At 38.6% G+C, this 15,581-nt stretch overlaps 1 protein-coding gene across 1 annotated transcript in view; it reads right to left on the reverse strand.

Annotated features, from left to right (window-relative positions):
* The window catches only part of LOC114679366 (uncharacterized), a 37,046-nt gene that overhangs the window by 20,374 nt on the left and 1,091 nt on the right, over positions 1-15,581 (reverse strand). Inside the window, exons 2-6 of the mRNA XM_077939086.1 lie at positions 13,171-13,227; positions 9,437-9,576; positions 5,822-5,912; positions 796-844; positions 259-354 (exon numbers count right to left, since the gene is read on the reverse strand). Of these exons, the coding sequence (XP_077795212.1) occupies positions 259-354; positions 796-844; positions 5,822-5,912; positions 9,437-9,549 (349 nt within the window). The 5' untranslated portion in view covers positions 9,550-9,576; positions 13,171-13,227. The remainder of the gene's footprint in view (positions 1-258; positions 355-795; positions 845-5,821; positions 5,913-9,436; positions 9,577-13,170; positions 13,228-15,581) is intronic.

A 15,581-nucleotide genomic window follows, 5' to 3' on the forward strand; every position in this document is an offset into this window, starting at 1 on the left:
CAAGTGTAGCCATGTTTGCCTACAGTAAATATAACAAAGACTAAACAAGCAGGTACTAAATTATTAAGTGATTATCAGTTAGTATCTTTAATTTTCTTATACTTCTATATTTTCTATACATCATCTTTATAACAAGAAGAAAACAAACCAAATGAAAATGAAATGACTTCTCTCAAAAAGAATTAAGTCAAGACAGAAAGAAGGCTCACAAATATAAAATATCTCTTACGGGTTATGTAAAATTGTTAATAAAAGTACCTTCTTTGTGCCAAGCTGCACTCTGGCTTTGCCTTTGAGTCAGGTGGCATTTCTTTGCACGATGACCGGTTCTATTGAGTAGGCACTGCTTCAGCCCTACAGGAAGAACAAAACATCTCTAGAACACAGCAGCATTCCTGATTCCCACTTGAGAAGGCCTAACAAAATGGCATGTACCTCAACAGCAGCAGATCAGTGTTAAAAAGCCTGGAGACAAGGGCAAAAAGTAAAATTGGACCATTTCCAGAATCTCACAGAAAACAACAAACTGACGTTCTAAGTGCCCAATGTGAGCAAATTAGAACTTTAAATAAAGGTCACTCTCAATGCCGATCCTAGCATAGATTCAGCACCAAGTATAATCTGATTTTACTGGTTTACCTTTTTCATTCTTGAAAGTAGGAGCTATGAAAAAAACCCCAAAAAACAAAAAAACACCAAAACTTCTTTAAGAGAACCTTCTACTTACAACCTAACTTCCCGTAATCGAAACACTCTATTGTGGGTGAAAATTGAATATTATAAGAAAATAATCACCTGTTTTGTGAGAAGTTCTATACATAATGCTCCTCCACCCAATACATACCTTGAAAAGAAAAAAGGAAACAGAAAAAATTATCACAAGAATTATTCCTGCTTAAACAGTTTCTACGTGCCATTACTAAGAAAGTATGCACACAGTAAAGATGAGAAGAGAACATGCAAGCATGAACATACTTGTTACAGATATAGGGCTATGGGCAATTTAAAAATTCTAACGTTTCAACTGTCATGTAATTGCTCTGAAATTCTAGTCAATTGTTTGAAATGGCTCTTAGAACAGAATACTTTGAAATATTTATGAAGTCAAAAACAAAGAACTTAGCCGTAAATATTCCAAAGCATAGGGGCAGAAGAATTCATTTCCTTAAATGGCATTTGAGTGCTCTTTACAACTGCAACTTTCTCTCCCATCCTGTGATGGCCAAGAGTTTTTCCTCTGACAGTGGCACTGACCTTACCCTATTCAATATATGAACATCCGCATTGCTTCATGGTTGGAATTGTTTTTCTCCATTCTGTTGTGAGAATCAAACGGTTCAGACCATGTAGCTCCTCTCTGGGACTCCTTAAGTCCTTTCCAGGTCTGAAGACTATTCTCTGAACCAAACACAACTTCTGGGGATGTACCAGATCTCCCAGTAGAAAATTATTTAGATAAAGATGTTTTAACCTTTTAACTCTTTCTCAAACAAAATAATTTCATTTCTCCTTTAATGTTATTTTATATTTCAAAATACACAGATAGCATGCCTAAAATAAAATCAAGGCAATGACAGGTTTAGAACACAAACTGTGGTGATTTTGAAAACACAAAAGCTAAGACCACTGATTAGGTCTATGTGGACACCAAGTCCACCACAACCTGTTCTGTCCTCTGGGGCTCTGCACACACATTTCCCTTGCCTGACATTCCTTCTGCTTCCCACCCTTCCAAATGCTGTATTTCCCTCCAGAAAACCTGCCAAGAGCACTCCAGCCTGCACATCTTCCATTCCAGCTAACCAAAGGCATCCTTGTGTTGACTAAACCAAATTATTTTGCAGAGAAGCCATCTAAAAATTTCTACTGTAGACCATTCACCTTCATAATTGTTATGATGACATTATTCAATAATAAAATGAGGGAAAGAAGTCCTCTTCACTCCCTTATCCTGGAGAATCCAAGCCAGTGTCTTTCCCACTTGCTTTCCCAAAACACTGGGATCTTTCAAAGTAACAGTTCAATGGAAGGAAAAGAAAATCTAAAATATAAACTCTCCAAAACATTAAACTCAGGTAAAGAATCATGGGATTAAAAATGTTTATTCTTTGTGTATTTCATTTCTGAAACAGAAATCTATCTCCCACTCCTTAAATCTGCCTCTGGACTAAGAGAGTATTGTATAGAATGTGCACTCACTGACTTAACAGAATTAGAACATCCAGGCACACACTGAGATTTTGCTTCCACAATCACTCAAAGTCTAGTTATTAGCTAATAAGTTAACACCACACTCGATCTTTAATGAGTTAACACCACACTTGATCTTCACATTTTGGAAATTCTGACGGTAGACAGGGACTTGTTTTGGGAAAGGAAGTATACAGTAGACATTGTTACCCACTACCCAGCCACCATCACCTTTCCTTTAAAGTACCCCACTCTTCCTTTAAGGTTACAGAGTCTCAGAAAGTGGGACGAAAGGAAGTTTTTGCATTCAGGTCAAAAGAAAGTACATTTGTGCAACCACATAATACCTATGCAAAGGTTTGTTGAAATCTAAACACAAGACAGAAGTAGTTCTAGCACCTCCACCAAAAGTAAGGTCAGTAAACTTTTCTTAACACACAGTGTCAGCAGCAGCGACACTGGAAAGTGGTCGACTCTACTACTGTATTAAATTACCTTCATTTTGTCAATATGTGTTCCACTTTCTTACTGCTCTTTGTCTCCAAAGGGTTCCTGCTGAATATTGAGACAGTTAAAGAACACTAGGAGAAAAAATTCTTAATAATCCAAGTAAGGGTCACCTAAGATAATATGCCATATATATAGACACAGTCATATTTTCAACTTTAAAAAAGTTCAGTTGTCAAAGTTGTACAGCAAACCCTATCCTAAGCTTAGCCTCTTCAGGCATTTGATTTATAATCACTGTAAAGAAAAGCCAGTCACAAAATGCCACGTTTTGTATGATTCTATTTATATGAAATGTCCAGGACAGGCAAATCTACGGAGATAGAAATTAGATCAGAGGTTGCCAGGATCAAGGGTGGGGGAGACAGGTACGTGACTGCTGATGGGTATGGGATTTCTTTTTAGGGAGATGAAAATGTTCTGAAAATCGGCAGTGGTAATGGTTGCAGAACTCTGAATATACTAAAAACCCCTGAACTGCACACTTGAAGAGTGAGGCTTATCACATGAAAACTGTGTCACAATAAAGCTGTCAGTCTGAAAAACGTTTGGCTATGTCAAGAAATAAAGAAATAGGGTCATAGCTAGAAGATATGGGATATAAAATACATGGAACAAAACTGCTCAATAATCTATCTAGAATCACACAATGCTTAAGCTTTCTCCTGACTAAAATCACAAGCTTTGTGTTTTATTGGTATTTCACATTTTTTACTTCTTCCTAAGTCAGCCAATAATTCCTCCTCCTCACTTAATAGTGGACTACAAAGACCAAGCCATTTTGATTCTGCTGCCAATGGGCTTTCACATTTCATTCCTCCTTCCACCTCCATGACTACCAAACCAACGTAGGTTCTCCTCCCTTCACTCTAAGACAACAGCGTGGCCCTCAACTACTGTCACACTCTTCAAGCTCTGTGAGGGCAATGTGTCTCATATTCTCTTCTGCTGCCACCAGATTTATTCTAAGACGGTTTCCTTACTGTTACTCCCCTGTTTCTCAATCAGTTACATAGATAGATGAATATCCAGGCATCATAGTTGACTTACCCCAAAAAAGAAAAACAAAAGATCTGTCACCAATCCACGGAACTGTTTGAGTACAAGATATTACGCCAGCACTATTTCCTACAAACTTTTGACATGAACCCTATCATCCTTGTGTTATAGCTCCAACTGGTCTCCTACACTCTGAATCCCTCATTCTCTTTCCTAGATACCTGATTGTGTTTACCTGTCACCTACATAAATAATTTTCCTTCAACTTCCACCAGCTGACCAAACCCCACTCACATTTCACTGCCCGGCTGGGATCCCACCTACTTCATGAAGAGTAACTCTTTGCAGCTTTAAACCTCAGAGAAATTAAGCCCATGCTTAGCTTTTCTTTTTCTTTCTTTTTACATGGAGTTTATCTTTGTCACCCAGGCTGGAGGGCAGTGGTGCAATCTCGACTCACTGCAGCCTCTGCCTCCCGAGTTCAAGCGATTCTCCTGCCCCAGCCTCCCAAGTAGCTGAGATTACAGTTATATGCCACCACATCTGGCTAATTTTTTGTATTTTTGATGGAGATGGGGTTTTGCATCTTGGCCAGGCTGGTCTCGAACTCCTGAACTCAAGTGATCCACCCACCTTGGCCTCCCAAAGTGCTAGGATTACAGGCGTGAGCCACCACGCACAGCCAAAGGTTCTATTTCTTAAGTTTGGTGTTGGGCATGTGGACATATGATTTACTGTTTTAAAAAAGAAAGATACGTTCCTGGTGTTTTTGTGTTTTGTTTTTTGTTTTAGGCCTGTGTGCTTCATTCACTCCCCGATATGAATCCGTAAAGAAGTAGTCATTAGCAACTTCAGTCAATATATACCGGATTCATACTTTAGGAAGACAACCCAGTTGACAACCACAACAGTTTCTATGATAACAGTAGTGAGAGAAAATACTGACATTAGGGTCATTTCAAGAAAGTTCAATCATAAGATATATCCCCAAGAAAAATATACACAAAAAGCTAAGTTGGAAGCTTTTGGAAAACAACTACCATCCTTAGAGTAAGTACAACAAAGTATTGTTTTATGTTTGTTTTTTTTCATCAAAATACCTCATATAGCCATAGATTTTAAACCATTATATCCTCTCTAGATTCCATATTAGATCATTAACATTTCTTCTAGATTCCACTATTATTTCTTTGCATCCTTTATTTTTAGTATCTTAAAAATACTTTATTTAATGTAACACATACATTCAGAAAAGTACATGAAATATAACTTAAGGTATACCTTAACATATTATCGTAAATTATTTGCCCATGTAACCACCAACCTGGTCCAGAAACATATTCCAACCAGTATCCAAGAAGCCCACAGATGTCCTTTTCAGTTCACACCTCCTTACCTCTCGCCTGGATGGACTCCTTACCCCAACCTCTATGGAATCACCTCTTTGTTCTTGATAGTTTTACTGCCCAAGTATGAATCCAGAAATAAGTGTTTCTCAGTTTTCTTTTCATTTTAGTCCCCCTAAGAAGCCTTTTTAGAACTTTTCTTCCTAATTCTACCCCCATGCCCGTGTGGTGGAATTTCAAAACCACAGACATATTGTATGTTGGTTTATGTTATATGATCCTTTGGAGGGCAGCAGACCATTATAATAGGTAACGTTTTCTTTTACTCTAAGGAGCAATTTTCACTCCACTGTAGGTGGCACTGCCTCCACTAAGAATGAAAATCCTAACCAACATTAGTTTTGCTATTTTGAGCTCTATATAGAGGAAATTATACAAAATAGGTTTTTGGGGTCTGGTCTCTTTTGCTTAACATAGTGTTCAGGATTCCCTCAGCTGGTCCCACTCAGCTGTAAGCCATTTTATGAACACCACAGTTCTTCATTTTCTTGGAACAAACACTTGGGTTATTTTCTGTTTGGGGCTATTATAAACGATGCTGCTCTGAATATTCCCGTCTCCGGGTGCCTACGTACTCCTTTCTTGTGGAGTGTATATCCACACGATTCCTGAACCATAGTGTATGAGTATCTTCCACTTTACCAAATTGTTTTCCAAAACACTTGTACAAATATACACCCCCATTCGAAAAATAGAGAGTCCCGTAACAATTTATTTACGTTAAAAGGTAAGTTCAGCAAAATATCTCCTATGCCTTCTTTTTCTTTTAAGATCTGAAAATCACTGTGCAAAGGACTATCAGGGTCAATCCTAAGAATCCCAAAACAAAAAACAGTTCAAACAAAAAGATATTTTTTATTTTCATCTAACTCAAAAACGAACGAATATGAAAGCTAAAATAGAGCACCTAGGGTAAGTTCCAGAAAGAGAAGATCTTAAGCTGCTCTAATTTCCCAGGAAAAATAGAGGCCACTATAGCTTCCAGTTCCTTTACAATAAATGTCCAAAAGAGATGATAATAGCCTAAATCTGATCTAATAAGGGGGTTCAGAGTTTGCAGTCATTCTAAAGGAAAACAGTCACGTGTATATAATTTTCTCAAGAATTCAAAAGACGTTTAATATGCTTTCCTAAACTTGTATTATCAGTCAAGGGGCTCAAAGAGTACAATCTGCCATGGACAGAACTATGGAAAGTTAAATCGCTAAAAAATCGGTATTATTCCACAACTATCCTATATAGATATGTCCAATATGACCCCCACCCCTCACTCTACCCCCACTTTTTGTTTTGTTTTGTTTTAAGAGACAGAGTGTCTCACTCTGTCACCCAGGCTGGAACATAATGGTGCAATCACAGCTCATTGCAGCCTTGACCTCTACAAGCTCAAACGATCTTCCTGCCTCAGCCTCCCAGCACCCCTAGGAGATGGGACTACAGGTGTACTCCACCTATATATTTTAAAAGCAATAACATAACCTTCTCTACAATAAGAGTTAATTGTGATGCTTTCAAAACTGGAGGAAAAGTCATAAAAATCAACTTGGCAATCATTCTCTGTATAATGAAATGCATTGTTCTTATTTACTTTCCAAGCAATATTGCTCAAGCTTGAGCTTTTTGCTAGAAGATAAAAAACATGTAAGAGTTCACTATCAGGAAAATGACAAAAACAATTCTGATGGAGCTATAAAAACATTTCTTTAAATCCAAAAAACAGGTAAACTCATCCTATCTTACCCCCTACATCTTTTGGAACTTGATTGTCTTTGAATTACACAAAATAAAGCTAGTAAACATTTCCATTTTGGTCCACTTTTAAGAAAGGACATTTATAATCTGACAACAGAAAAGAGCAAAAGAACAAGAAGAAGAGCAGGGATTTAGAGATCCTTCCCTGTCGTGTAACTCTGTGATCTGTATATGTCCCTGAGCTCTTTCATAAGTCTATCTGAAGCTTGCACTGACCCAGACACTGCAGCCTGAAACACAAAAGCTGCTTTTTACCAGGGTCTACTGAGCCAACTAATTTTAAGATTTAAGGTATTTCAACCTGATCTAAAAGATTACAGTAGCCAGGCGTGGTGGCTCACACCAGTAATCCCAGCACTTTGGGAGGCCGAGGAGGGTGGATCACTTGAGGTCAGGAGTTTGAAACCGGTCTGGCCGACAAGATGAAACCCCATCTCTACCAAAATAATACAAAGGTTAGCTGGGCGTGGTTGCACGTGCCTGTAGTCCCAGCTACTCTGGAGGCTGACGCAGGAGAATCTCTTGAAACTGGGAGGTAGAGGCAGAAATGAGCTGAGATGGCACCTCTGCACTCTGGCCTGGGCCACAGAGCAAGACTCCATCTCAAAAGAAAAAAAAAGAAAAAGATTGCAATAAACATGGATCATCACTCAACAGTTTAAGAAGTAAAAAAAAAAAGTCCAATTAAATGAAGCATTACGAAGTGTCAAGAGAACATAAAGCTAGACACGAGTCTGTTCATTTTCTATTTCTTATCATCTGAAAAACTCTAGCCAACATGTTCTGACCACCATGGACTCCACGATAGCAGAGAATTCAGTATGAGTCTATTCCAAATCCCAGCAATTTCTGAAAATACTTGAAGATACTCAATGTGACACATTACTAACTAAAAAAGACTTCCATCCATAAGAGTACAAGCAAGAATATTACACAGACAGTCTAGTTCACACATGGAGACTCTGAGAACCATGTGTGCCTACATGCAACTGGTCTCAGTTTTTCAGTGCGGGGACTTCTCTAAAGAGGAAAACATATTAATATCTTATCCTAAGACTGAATAGAAATGGAACTACTTTTAGGTCATGTGAAACTGAAGGTTTTAAAGACTGCACTATACTCTGAAAAAGAAAAAAAATCAAGTTTACAAAGGTATTACCTCCTAGCTATGTAACCATGAGCTCATTTCCTATCTCTAAAATATGAGAAGTTTCTCCTCTCTAAAATATGAAGAGCACCTATTTCACACTGCGGCTATGAAGACTAAATCAGAAGATATATAAAGTACTTAGCATAGTATCGGTCATGCAAAAGTGTTCAATAATTTATACTTGTTTTGAAGATAATTCAAACTAGAATCGATTACAAGACACAGAAAGTACAGTAACATTAATTCAAATGCTACAAAGTTAGTTTTTTAAATAATCAAGATATGAGAAATTGTCTAAATATCTTTCCTCTATGAACAATTACTAATTTAATTAATATATAACTAAGACTGAAGGAAGGAGAGTAATTTTTCTGGTTTCAACACTTGGCATCTACTGGCCTACCAATTCATTCCGTGTTTTGGAGAATCTGTGCCCAAGACAAAGTAACTGGTTCTCAGCTTTCGTGGAGTTGGTAAATAGCTCTAATAGAAGACAGGAAGTAGTAAGTGTTCAGACAATCACCTGACCTTTCCCTACTCTCTGAGCGTTTCATGTATTTATACGTCGTTCTCATCTATTTTTCATAGCAGTCATCCAAAAGGTACGTACTGTCTATCCATATTTTACAGTTGAGCAAAGTGAAACCAAAAAAGGTGTGTTTGTCACCAAACTCAATGTTCCTTTCATATCCTGCCACTTCACATAAAAGAGATGTTAAGTGAAAAGAAAAGAATAACTTTTGGTTTGGTCAGAGCAGGACGGACCAAAGTCAGCTACATGAAGGAGAAATAATTTGAGTTGTTTTGTAGGAGAGAATGAATGTGAGTATACAGATGCCACAGAAGGAAGGTAAGCAGAGAAAACAGCATAAACAGGCCGGAAAGGGGCATACACAGGGATCAGCAGGTGGTTCCAGGATGTGAAGAGCAGATGAACAGGGTAAAAAGTGGCTATTCTTAGATGAGAAAGATAACCTTGGGCAAGAAAACATATGACCGTGGCTAGGCACGGTGGCTCATGCCTGTAATCCCGGCACTTTGGCAGGCCAAGGTAGGAGGATCGCTTGAACTCAGGTGTTCCAGAGCAGCATGGTCAACACAGTGAGACCTCATCTTCACTAAAAATGAAAAAAAAAATAGCCTGGTGTGGGGGCACAGGCGTATAGTCCAAGACACTTGGGAGGCTGAGGCAGGAGGATTGCTGGAGCCTGAGACATCAAGGCTACAGTGAACTACGATTGTGCCACTGCACTCTAGCCCAGGTGACAGAGCAAGACCCTGTCTCAAAACCAATAAACAGATGACTGAATCTACCACTAAGGCAGGAATGGAGGAGGAGAGCAGCTGAATTTGGGAGGTTCACGAATTGCCAGGTATTAACTATAATGACTTAACCAAAAAGTCCAGGCTCTAGCTATTTATACACACTTACACATTTAAATGGTCTTGCCTTTCAGTCTTCCTAATTTTCTCTAATATTGCCAAATTTTCTTTTTCAATTCCTTCATCCTCCAACTTTTTCCCACTAATAGGCTCTTCTTTCATCTCACAGTGATCTCAGTCTTCTATATCCTGCAAAAAGAAGAAAAATGTTAGCTTTTTCAACCTATTTTTCTTCAGCAGTTTCTTATGCCAAAAGTTAAATTATTCTTGATTCAATGGGGGATAAGAAACAGAATATATCTACCCTATGGGGAGAGAGAAAAAGCCCACACATTCCATTCAAGAGGCTCCCACCTTTCGTACACTATATGTTATTTAAAAGCTAGACTCTGTGTAAAGCAGATTTAAAAGCTTTACAAAGTCATAACCATTACTAAACAAGCCATCATTTCTTTATTTACTTCTTTATTATTACTTTTTTTTAAATAGAGTCTCACTCTGTCACCGAGGCGGGAGTATAGTGGGGCGATCTCTGCTCACTGCAAACTCTGCCTCCCAGGTTCAAGTGATTCTCATGTCTCAGTCTCCCGAGCAGCTGAGATTTCACACCTATACCACCACGCTCAGCTAATTTGTTTATCTTTTTAGTAGAGACAGGGTTTCACCATGTTGGCCAGGCTGGTCTCAAAGTTCTGACCTCAAGTGATCCGCCTACCTTGTTCTCCCAAAGTGCTGGCATTACTGGCATGAGCCACCATGCCCAGCCAAGGCATCTTTTAAATCTCCTCTTAAGAGGAACCTTTGAGACAGTTTAGCAACAGGTGTCAAGAACCTTAACTGTCCATAGTTTGTACCAGAAACTAGACTTCTAGAATTGTATTCCATGAAACTAGTCTAAGATGTAAACACAAATTTAGGCATAAGGATACCTATTGCAACCTTGCAACCACAAAAACACACACAAAATCTGCATGTGCAAAAACAACAAAACAGTTAACTCAATTCCATGAACTATTAAGAGGCCACTGAAATACCAACACAGCATAATTTCTCCTGTATCAAAAAACTTTGAAATGAAAAATGGAATACACAAAGGAATAGAAAGAATTTCAATTATGCTGAAATATGCACAGAACAAGACCAGAAGAACTTATATTGAAATGTTCGTTTCAATTAATTTTAGTTGTTATCTCTGGAGACTTTTGGTGCTTTCTCTAATTTCAGTTTATGGTTTTATATAGTAAGCATCTATTGACGTTAATAACCAAAAAATGAGTCAGAAAAAGAATTTGATTTCAGGTTCTCAGGAGGTTGAAATAGAGGGCTCGTTTAGGCCCAGGTGTTTGAGGCTGTAGCAACCTACGATCATGCCACTGCACTCCAGCATGGGTAACAGAGACCCTATCTCAAAAAATAATAATAATTTTAAAGGAATTTTAACAATACCCCCCAGAACAACATCTTTATTCACATCATTCTGCTCCCTCCCTTCCCATACTATCTGTTCTTACACATATACAAATATATGCAGATTTTTAAAAATCCTTTTTTCAATTAAATTATTTTTCCACTTCAAATGCCAAATACTCTAAAGAAGTAGTTTATACTCATTTCGATTCTTTTTTTTCCAAGCCGGCTAATTCACTGATTTCTAGAGCAGGTTACTGACTACCTCCACTCAAACTCTGCCCATGACTCCATATGTCATGAAGCTCCATTCTCCCTGTGTGCACCTTTCAGCCCTGACCTTCTATCCTATGCTTGTTTTCCTCCCAATGCTCACAAATGCCTTTGGTCTGTATTTCCTCCTATACCTTCAACCTCAGTCATGTTCCCATCCACACAAAACTTCTCCACCTAAGTATTAATCAGCACATCGCAAACAGAATTCAGCATATCTTTCTAAAGCAATATCCTCAGCACACTATTCCCTGCTCAAAGTCTTCTTATCAATAATCACACCAAATAGAAACACACGCCTGTCTCGAATTCAAGACTTTTAACCATCTGCCTTTTCTGGCCAATCTTGCTTTCCATGACTTCAACACATCAACTTTCCTTCTCAAAAGAAAAGCATCCAATGCACCCAAACACACCATGTCCAAGGTTGTTCTGGGCCTGTTCCCATGTTCTTTTAGAAGCTTAGAATATCTGTTTTTCACCTGTCCTCATCTGACATCTCCAACGTCCAGTCTCTTACCTTTCTAGATTTCCCTCAAAGTTGCAGTCCCTTGTTCATTATCTTGTGAGGGGAAAATGAAAGTGTTCTTCATCTTTAGTACAATGGCCGCCTGACCCACGGAAAAGGTTTAATGTTTTCATGCAGTTTATTCCACCTCAGCTAAACTGCATAAAAACATTGAAACAAACTCTGATTCTAATTGGACAATTCTAAGAAGTATTTTCCTCCCAGACTCATAAAACAAGCCTACAGCCAGGCACAGTGATTCACGCCTGTAATCCCACACTTTGGGAGGCCGAGGTGCTGGATCACTTGAGGCCAGGAGTTCAAGACCAGCCTGGGCAACAGAACAAGACTCAGACTCCACACACACACACACACACACACACAAAATTAGCTGGACGTGGGGCACCTGCCGTTAGTCCCAGTTACTCAGGAGGATTGCTTGAACCTGGGAGTTCAAGGTTGCAGTGAGCCGTGACCACGCTACTGCACTCCAGGCTGGGTGACAGCGAGACCCTGTCTCAAACAAACAAACAACAATAAGTCTACGACACTACTTCTTCAGTTCGGAAGCACTCTAAAAGTATATTTTAGATTAATAATTTCCAAACCAAGAAAATGAAAGTCTGAATTAATTGTAAGACCCCAAACAGAAAATAAATTTTAAAACAATCAAGACCATAAAATTCACATGCCTTCTATTTGGTCAATGCAGAGACAAAGATCTTTGTTCCAAACTTTTAATGTAAATGCAAAGCTTCAGAGCCTGAAAACATCTGAAATTATACCCAGAATTGACAACTGGCCTAGGCTCAATGTCATTGGAATTTGCTCTACTAAATTTTCTACCATTTGTATGTGTTCCTCCAAAATTCAGGTGTTTCTAATGTGATGATATTGAGAGGCAGGACCATTAAGAGGAGATCAGGCCAAGAGGGCTCCTTCCTCCTTAATGGGATTAAGGCCCTGATGAATGAGGCTTCACACATGGGACTAGCTTGCTCTCCTGCCCTTCTGCCTTCTACCATGGGAGGATGCCACAAGAAGGCCTTCAGACATTAAATGTTGGTATTTTCATCTTGGACTTCCCAGTCTCCAGAACTGTTAGAAAATAAATGTCTGTTCTGTATAAATCACCCAGTCTCTGGTATTCTGTTATAGCAGCATCAAACAGACTAACATAAAATTCCTTGATGATTTTTCAACAAGAGACAGTTTCACTACTTCTGGTGAATAGTCCCTAACATGTTCTCAAATTCTCCTTTTATGCAAACATAACATTTTTTAAACGTAGTAGTTCCTCTTCCTAAAAATAACCGAATGCATGTTAAGGACTGATTACTATTAAATATAAATACAACTTTGGTGGTAAAAGTTAAGGACTTTTGTTTTCCATGAAATCAAATCCAAAGAATTCATATAAAGCATTTGCTCAAAGGCGTGTCATCGGTTAGAGGTAAAGTCGGAGTTGAGAAATTATATTCCATTCCAGATACAATGTGCTTTCAATTATTGCACATTAATAGTAGTTTACAAAGGAGATTCATGGAATTACTCAAATCAAAAATGACATTTATGAAATGTCGTTCTTATCCTACTTCAGCCATCTCCTCTTCTTCCTCTTCTTCTGAAGTCACTTCCTCTGTTGTCCCATTCTGAAACAGAGAAAGAATCTGCCAGGGTTACACAGGCTGAATACAGGCTAAGTCCATTAGGAGACTGGTGCCATAGCTTTAGGGACAAACTGTCAACCATCTGTCACTGCAGTGCCACTACCAGAGAGCTTATTAACATTAAATGTTTATTTTTAAATCCAACTATGGTTTGACAAACAACAGTCATCAGCTTTTAAAAACGGAACAGAAAATAAAAGAATTAGGAATAAAAAAAGCAATGAAAGATAAATATAAAATATATAAGTCAAATATAAAGCAAAACTGAAAACAACGTTAAAACAGAATCTAATTTAAAATAAGAAAACATTTGATTTACATGGCTATGTGTATAAGATCAATGACTTATTTTATAAAAAATAAATATAATCAACTATCTATTCCTTAAAATAACTACCTTTTTAACTTTGAAAAGCCTGAATCATTACGTAAATTCAATTGCCTTTCATTTTAAAAGATCAGATGTGTGATTTATAGACACTTCACAAAACTAAGAATTATGAAATGATTACCACCTTACTCAAAGGCAAATTTTAGTTTTAAAAACAAGTTATTTACTACAAAATACCTCTCTACAAGACAGAATTTACCAACTGACACAATTGACGATCATCGAGTTTAGAAATGAATTTAAGGGGGTTTTAGGAAGGGCCTTCATACCCAGTTTGGACAAATTTCAAAAGATAAGCTTCCTGGCCAGTGTACAGTATATAAATGCATCTTTAATCATGAAGGCCAGTTCAGGTTAGAACCCAGAATATGTAACATATCAAGAAACCAGGATCCGGAGATCCAGTAAGACCAACAAAGGTCTCAGCACTTTCTAAGCATCTGTTCTCAGATACTCTGATGGAGGAATACTTAAGAAAAACAAACCCATGATCACAGAGGGTGTTAGAACTCTTCTGGATCAGTGAGCTGGAGAATGCCATGTAGATAAACATACCCATGCAGAATTAACTTGTATTTCCTTTAAATCTGCATCTCTTTAGACATTCTTTGTCTTCTAAAATCTAAATGGAAAAAGGAAGCAAGCAGCAGCTTCCAACACGTAATTCACACCTTCTTCATTTCCATAAATTGTTATATTTTGGATATCTAAAGAACATATACTTAGCCTAGAAGTTCCAAAGACTTTGGTTGCATCAGTGATTGAAAGAGCATTTTTGAAATGCTCATTTCAAAGCCTACCCAGAGAATCTGTTTTCCTGGTTGTTGTTGTTGTTGTTGTTCGTAAGGGAGTCTTGCTCTCTCACTAGGCTGGACAGCAGTGGCAGGATCTCGGCTCGCTGCAACCTCTGCCTCCTGGGTTCAAGCGATTCTCCTGCCTCAGCCTCCCGAGTAGCTGGGACTATAGGCACCTGCCACCACGCCCAGCTAATTTTTGTATTTTTAGTAGAGATAGAGTTTCACCATGTTGACCAGGATGGTCTCGATCTCTTGACCTCATGATCTGCCCACCTCTGCCTCCCAAAGTGCCGGGGAAAATCTGTTTTTAAAAAACTCTCTGAGGTGATTCTGACATGCATCCATGTCTGTAATCATCAGCCCAGTTACTCTCTTTCATTTTACAAACGACAAAGCTGAGCCCCCACCCCTCAAAAAGGGTAAGTAATTTAATCAAAACAAAAAGTGAGTTAGGGTTGTGAAATCCTAAGATGAATTTCTTTTCAGGATGTGGCCTGGTCCTCTTTCCAAAACCCCACCCAAATTACAGTATTTTATTAAAAAGAATAAGTCTGCCACAGCAGGAGAAAAATAACACATACAAGGAGAATACCCTGAGTGAACCAAAACCACAGGGACATGCTGGAAGACACAAAGCAGATGGAATCAGACTGCTCGGCTTGATAAAGCCACAAACCCAATCCAAATAATGGAGGGACCACTTTTTTCCAGAACAATCTAACATTCTTTACTGTACTTCTCCCAGCTACAGTTGGTAAGGATCACCCTCCCATATAGGAAGCCTGTCTTGATGGCCTCTTACTATGAGTGTGAAAACCAGAGAAAAAAGACAATGTTTTTAATATAACTCAACACAGCAGCAAAATCTTGAAAGAGACACTATGTCTGCCTTATAACTCAGGAGCTAAAAAGCTCTCCTGCCAGCACCTCCCCACCCTGGTGCCACAGGATGAGCATGGAGTCTGCAAACCAGGAGAGGGAGGCCACAGCAGAAAAGAGTGACAATTCTGAAGACACGTGTGATGGTTAATACTGAGTGTCAACTTGATTGGGTTGAAGGAATCCCAGCATTTTGGGAGGCAGAGGAGGGTCATTTGAGGTCAGGAGTTTGGGACCAGCCTGGCCAACACGGTAAAACCCCGTCTCTA

Source organism: Macaca mulatta, chromosome 7 (assembly GCF_049350105.2).
Source record: "Macaca mulatta isolate MMU2019108-1 chromosome 7, T2T-MMU8v2.0, whole genome shotgun sequence".
Taxonomy (NCBI): Eukaryota; Metazoa; Chordata; class Mammalia; order Primates; family Cercopithecidae; genus Macaca; species Macaca mulatta.